At 41.4% G+C, this 7,139-nt stretch overlaps 1 protein-coding gene across 1 annotated transcript in view; it reads right to left on the reverse strand.

Moving 5' to 3' along the window:
- Window positions 1-450: 450 nt before the first annotated feature.
- Window positions 451-7,139, reverse strand: part of ST8SIA3 (ST8 alpha-N-acetyl-neuraminide alpha-2,8-sialyltransferase 3) — an 18,609-nt gene continuing 11,920 nt past the window's right edge. Inside the window, 3 exon segments of the mRNA XM_024754872.1 lie at window positions 451-733; window positions 3,256-3,813; window positions 6,218-6,337. Coding sequence (XP_024610640.1) covers window positions 451-733; window positions 3,256-3,813; window positions 6,218-6,337 — 961 coding nt within the window.

Here is a 7,139-nt window from a genome sequence, read left to right on the forward strand (position 1 = left end):
TATACGCAAGCCAGTCTTTTATGTTATCATTTTAAAGAGTCTGATCCCACCCAGGCAAAACTGAAATCCTGCTCAAGTTGGCCAGAGGCCTCTGATTACGAGGACTGTATCTGAGCAAAGCTGCAGAAACTACAGCCCTAATCCTCATAAAAAACGGGAGGCAGTTTATTATTAAAATACAAACATGAAAATACTTCAGACCATTTCGTTAGCAGCATAGTTCCAAACGCAACATTCCCTTTATCGATCAGGTTTAAGTCAGGTGGCTTCCAAGCATCTGTCCTGCTAAGACCCTTAAAAGAGCAGTGCAAAAGGGGGAGAGAAGACATCTTTCCTTTCAAGTGGCAGACCATCCTTATAAGACATTCTCTAGGGCTCTATTCTGTCGACTATTCAGTGTGAGTTGGGGCACTTTTAAATCAGCCATTTGGCACTTCCTGTTCGCAGTTCCTAGGCACAGCGTGACAGAGTCAGCTTGGTGAGCCCTTCCCCGTGCATTCGGTACAACAGCTGAAACTCAGCAGGCAGCTGGTGGGACTCCTGCCACTTGGTAGTAAATTTGGTTCCTTTTTTGTCATAGTAATGGTATGGAAGATCTTCCCTTGTGTTGGGGTCAAATCCAAAAGGCCAAAATCCATACAAGTGGATCTCTTCACATATTGCTGACGCAAGGGTGTACATGAGAATACCTGTGCTCAGCCGTTTGGGTGACAAATGTTTGTTTTTCCAGTACCTGTGGAACAATAAGTACAGGTGGATTCAGAGGCCAGTGTTGAAGGTTCTGGTCAGACGGGTCACTGTGACTGGTTTGGGAAGTGAATTTATCCAGGTAACTTAACCAGTACTTGCTTTGAATCTGTCTTTTAGACCACGGAACACCTCAGGGTAGGACCGGCTACATAATTTGTGAGACCCCGTGCAAAATGAAAATGTGGGCCCTTACTTCAAAAATTATTGAGAATTTCAAGAGGGCAACAGCAGAGTATTAAACCAAGCGTCGGCCTTTCTAAGCGTGGGCTCGTGTGTTACTATAGAAGTCACACATGTTTGAAGCCATCCCTGCTCTGGGTTGTCCTAAAGAGTGGTGTCTCTGACTCAGTGGTGGTGCCATAAAAGCCCACCAGTGAGAATGACTATGCATCTCACACGTAAAGGGCCCTTGGGCTAGGGAGGATGTTGTTTAGTCAAAGGGGACCTCCTCTGTTACTTCCTTATCCAAACTTAGAGATTAAATCTGTCTTCTTGGGTTTGGAAAGATTGTAGGGCCTTATTTTTTTTCTACCCGCTCGTAAAAAAATCACATTCCCTGTTCCTTTGTCTTAACCAAATGCTCCCAAGCCCTTCTTTGGCGTGCCAGAACCTAAAAAAAGTATTTACACACTTTCCAAATTTTAAAAAATGCTAAATTATGGTTGTTCCTTCCACGTTCAGATAGTAATTTGAAGCCTTCCTACCTAAACTGCCAAATATCTGAGACTGCTGTGGAGTGAGTGTGTGTGTGTGTGTGTGTGTGTGTGTGCGCTCACGCACACACGTGTGCCTTTATGACTGGCTGTGCAGGCATAATCAAACTGTTCATGAATCAGGTTTTCATGGACTGTACTTCCTCCAAGTTTTCATTGAACCAGCATGTTCAAGCCCGAGCTGTTGAAAGGCTGGGGGCCAGGTGGGCCACACAGGCCGCTTCCTGAAGGTTCTATCACATGCAGTTCCTTCTTCACTACCTGAAGGCTTCATGTGGCCATTTCCATTCCAGGTGAAATTCAGTTCAGTCTTTGTTTTAATATTCTTACCTAAGGAGTTAGAATGGCTTCTGATGTTTCTTTTGGTACAGCTGTACTTAAATAGAACAAGAGGGGAGCAAAACGATGGTCAAAAGACCACAGGGCAGGTTGGCAGGAGGCCTGGCTTCTAATTCTGGTTCTGCCCATTTTGGGCAGTGATGTTGGGTAAATAACTCGTTCTTTGTACCTCAGTTAATGTATCTTTAAACTTAGGAGTTGGGTTATATCACCTCTAAAGAAGGTAACCATACATCCTGCGAAACTGGAACAGTCCCAGTTTTTGCCTATTGTCTTTGTTGTAATTCTTAATAGTGCCCTTTTTCTTTCAAAGAAAAGGTTCCAGTGAGGACTGTAAATTCTGGCATCACCCTACCTGTTAGACACATACCAGCTGATTACACAAGAATTCCTCCTTATATGAGAGGTCAACTACACAGATCTTAAATTTGGAAGACTTTAGAGGACTACAGGATACACTACTATGTACCCATCTACCATGGGATACAGTCCTTGTTTACCAGACCTCCTAGAACCCACTCTAACTTGCAGTAACACCTGGACAGGACGTTAGGACACTGGGGCTGCTCGCATAGGGGAAATTAGAGTTGAGGCAATTTCCTCAGATTATTTAAAGAAAAAATTCTGCAATTAATCTTCCTTTATAAAACGCCCTGCATTTTACAAATGCCTGCTCCCAATTCTGGCTGCTTATTAGAATCAGCCGGGGAGTTATTAAGACATACCAAGTGCCTGAGCCTCTCTCCTCCCCCACCAGACAAATTACATTAGAATCTCTTGAATTAGAGCCCAGGCAAGAGTATATTTTAAATCTCTCCAAGTGATTCTAAGGTACAGCCAGAGTTAAGACTCATCGGACTGGACGAAAATATTGCATCCTGGTTAATCTGTCTTTCAAATTACAAGGGATAACGATGAACTGATAAAATACTTCTCACATGTTTTGGCACTCAGATCTTGAATTATAAAAGCAGATTATACAATTTTGATTTGTCTAGGTGGTTTTCTAATCTTGGACATCTAACAAACACCCTAATATCGAATAAAAAGGAACATTTAAAGTCGATTCATCTTTAAAAAAAACCAATTGATTTGTCCACTTTAGTCATTGGCATTATTGGGACATGGCTATCCATTCAAAGAAAATTATTGATTTGTGGTGATTTCCATGACTGCTTGTTAGGCTTAACACCAAGGAAGGGGACAGGGAATGGAGAGGAGAAGCTGACGAAGCACCAGTCCCTCCATTTGACACTTGGTTACCAGCTGGGGTAGGAGACTGAACTTCTTACCTAGAATGATCCATTCATTCATTACAAAACATAAGCGTTCATTCTAAGGTACTAAGCTAACCGCAACAACTAACTAATCAGTTCGCTACCACCCCCAAGAGATTACAATATTGATTTGCCATCTGGTAGGGTATGAGTTAAAGGCAATAAAATATACACACCTGTTGACATGTTGCATTATATTTCCAGGCCAAGCCAGTTGGACCTTTAACTGACCTCTGTGTTCAACAAAAAAGTCAACTAGTGTCCTGGTAACAGTTGCTGAAGTGTGGAAGAAAAATGCAGGGATCCAAAGAATGGCCCCATCGAGCTTTTTTAAACTGAGAAAAAAGTTGTTACGGTCCTGAATGGTCAAAAGATTGTTGTAATATTTTTCCAGGATGCTGGGGTTGAAGGTGGTAAGGTTGGTTTTCCTTCCAACATCTCTTTGGAAAGCCTCCGTAGGGGCAAAATTGCAACGGAAAACAAAATCTGACTTATCTATTTGTTGTCCACACCGGCTCCCTGTCAGGATCCCACTATTTCCAACCACAGCACAGATATTATAATGCTTATTCACAATGGGTGACACATCTGGAAGCAGCGATCGGAAGTTATTGCTAATAGAGAAAACATATTTATGGCTGGAATAATCATAGTGCATCAGTTGTCCAATCCGAACACTATTCTTGGTCAAAGAAAAATTTTTTATTACATCGACATGCTGAAGAATTTCTTGCCTAAAATAAAAAGAAATTCATTAAATATATCCCATTCAAAAGAACTGATTTTCCATCTTATGTCTTATGCTATTTCATTTAGACAAGAACCATAGGCACTGAACCCAAGAAAGATTATGCATTCATAATTGAAGGAAGAACTGCTTCAGAATTTACAAACATGTGCTAGTCTCTCAAATTCTGGGTATAGTCCTTTGAAGCTTGTAAATGTTGTAATTTATGGTTTTTAGCTGCCAATTCTTTGGTTTTCTGCTCTACCTGAAAAGTGTATTTGATCAAGGGGGAGGCATAGGCTAAACTGTGTCAGAAAATACAGGGAGACAATTTACACAGGCCCCAAAGAGCTCACATTAATGCACAAACATTGGTGGCTAAGAGTTTGTAACTAGGGACTACTTGTTTGCTATTGGACTGCAGCATTCAAGGAATATCAAACATCACTGGTGTCCAAATAAGAGCCAAACAGATATGAGTCAGTATGGTCCTAACTATTATTAAGATATGAAAATGGTAGTAGCAGTGGGTGTAGTTGAATATTTAATAGAAATGAGATGATAATCTCATTAATGTCCTTTAAATAATGAAAAAGGAACATTTTTCTACTTGATTATATAGAAACCCATTTAAGTTAGAGAAACCTAATTCTTAGAAAAAGAAGCTATTGTAAATCCTGAAAATGTGTGCATATTCTAAGAATTCAGAGGATAAATAAGGCAAGGGTGATACTTAGTACTAATTTCTGGTTGCTTTCATGTTGAGCATTAAGTGTAATTAAGCGTATCCTCTTAAAGTCTCTGCTATTTAAAATATTTAAGAGACACCGGTCATATGTTACTCTTCTAGTAGGTTCTTCAGTTCTAAGAAACCACATTGAACCTCCTGGGTCTTTTGCCTAAAAAAAATAGCAGGAATGAAACTAAATGCTTTGCATATCATCATTTTACCTGGAATCCTATTTTTTAAAAATTACTTCATTTGACAAAATACAGAGAAACATAAACTGAAAGCTTTAAGCCAGAACTTCCAAAGTTACTAACAGTGTTCATTACAAACTGTTACAAAGGTAAAGTAAGTTTAAAGTGATACTGGGGAAGTTAATTAAAGCTTACCCAAATGGATTAAAAGGAGGGAAGTTTTGAGAAGGCAATATTGTTCTAACTGGTTATTTGGGTCACATGGCCTAGTGTGACAAGAATATTTTTATTGAGTCAGAAATATGTTTGGGGAAAAGGTATACTGTATTCGACCCATGAAAAATTTCTGGGCTGTCTATAAAATTAATATTGGATTAAAACCACAAAAGTAAAAAAAAACCTTCAGAGTTTTAGAATTAATCAGTTATTGTCATGGACTAACTTCTAATTAATGTTTAAAAATTTTTAACCATACTCATGTGACTGTGTGTCAACCTTTCAAGTAAATATTTTCATGACACCATGGATAGCTACTGAATTTGTTTTAATTCCATCATTAGATTAAAAGAGTGCAATAACTAGAAATTCTATGACCAAAACACAACACCCTAAATAGAGTGGTAAAATAAGTATTTGTAAAATAAGTATTCATACCCCTAATGAATACACTAGATGGCTCACATTCCATTTAGCAGCATAATAATCCCACCAAAGAGGAAGGAGAAATGACTTATCTGGAATTGCTAAGAGTTGACCAGATATCACTGAGGAGAATAAATACTTTTGTATAAATCTCATCCTTCTTCCCCCACCTCCAAAAAACAAAACAAAACAAAAACCCACACACATAACACAAAAACTCCTTCATGTATAAATGAAGCTGCTACAAGACAATTAAGAACAATGTTGGGTAGCTTTTACAATATGTTAAAAGCTATAAAAATTTAATGAGAAGAAACACGTAAAAAACCCAAACCATAAAATACCGGCATATATTTGGGCAGAGATTTTCACTAGTAATTTGTTAGGGATGAAGTGTAGTGTTTTCTGTGCTTCAGTGGGACAATACTTCTTTTACTTTATTTAAAAAATTTTATTTCTAGTCAGGGAATGAAAATGCATTGTGTGGTATTTTTGTACTTAACTTTTTTTTTTTTTTAAATAAATGACTTTGGCAGTATTAGCCATAATGTTAACTATACATCATGGTGCTCAATTAAGCTCAAGTTAGGGAGGATACTGGAAATATCTTTTTTCCCTTCCATTCAAATTGGCCTTTTTGAAGTTTTCTTTTTATGAGAGGGTACCACATATTTAAATTAAAAAAGATTACTAATCAGCCTGTGTTCAGTCAGGCCAAGAAGACAATGCAAATACATCTCGGGTTGGTGGGGGGGTGTAGATTTTTGTTATTTTGTATTATTTCGTTTTGTTTTGTTTTTGAGCTCCAGAATTCAGAACACCTTTTGGATCTTTTCCCCCTATCCTACCTTTGATGTAAAAACGCTGTCCGATTAAATGTCCACTTAGGTCTGGCTTGGAGTTCATGAGTCAGAGAATGCGGAAAGGGCACAAATGACGGGTCTAGAAGCTTCAGCGCAAACTGTGACCTGGAGAGGAGTATGAGTACACAGACAAACGTGCTGGCCTCAGCTAGGGGAAGCCAAGGTAGCCATTGAAGTCCAGCCGGTTGGGAGCGGGGCGGGGATGGGGGGCGGCTGGAACACGTACTGGCTACATCCCGCCCCAGAGCCCCTTCTCATCTGGTCCACCTTCTGTCCCCACACACACCCGGGAGGAAGAAAGAAAACGAGGGAAATCCGTCTCCATTGTCCATCCCTGCGGGTGCGGGAAAGACCATAAAATGGCCGTCTTACGGAGAGCAGGGGCGGGAGCCCGGCGCTCTGCTAGAAACGGATGCGCAGAGAGGACCAGGGAGTCAGCACCGCGGACAGCGGCCGCACCACTGCTAGCCCTACCCGCGCCGCCCCCGCGGTCCGGCCGGATTGATTTTTGTAGAATGGAGAGATGAACCGGAGACCTAGGGGAAGGCTGGGGGTGGCTCCGTCCTTAACCTCTTCCTTCCCGATCCTAGGTCTGGTTTCACTCCCTGTCCCCTGACTGGGGAACCCCCTGGAGGCCGCTGGCCAACTCCACTCCTTTGCCCAGGTGGGGTTTCTCTAGGTTTCGCGTTCTGGCCTGGCCTGGACCACAGGGTGCACTCTGTATTTCCTACCCGCCCCTCAGAGGCTCTGCTGGGGGAGCTCCTAGGGGGGCACACTGGGGCAGAGGCTCTCGACGAGCTGCGCCAAGCTTCGCCCGGAGCCTTCTCAGTCCTGCCTTGCGCCCGTTGGTGACTTGGAGCTGGGATGAGGGTAGGCGGCCCTTAGGAGGCTCGCTTCCCGCAGAGGG

The sequence above is a fragment of the Neophocaena asiaeorientalis genome, unplaced genomic scaffold (assembly GCF_003031525.2).
Source record: "Neophocaena asiaeorientalis asiaeorientalis breed wild unplaced genomic scaffold, Neophocaena_asiaeorientalis_V1.1 scaffold124, whole genome shotgun sequence".
NCBI lineage: Eukaryota > Metazoa > Chordata > Mammalia > Artiodactyla > Phocoenidae > Neophocaena > Neophocaena asiaeorientalis.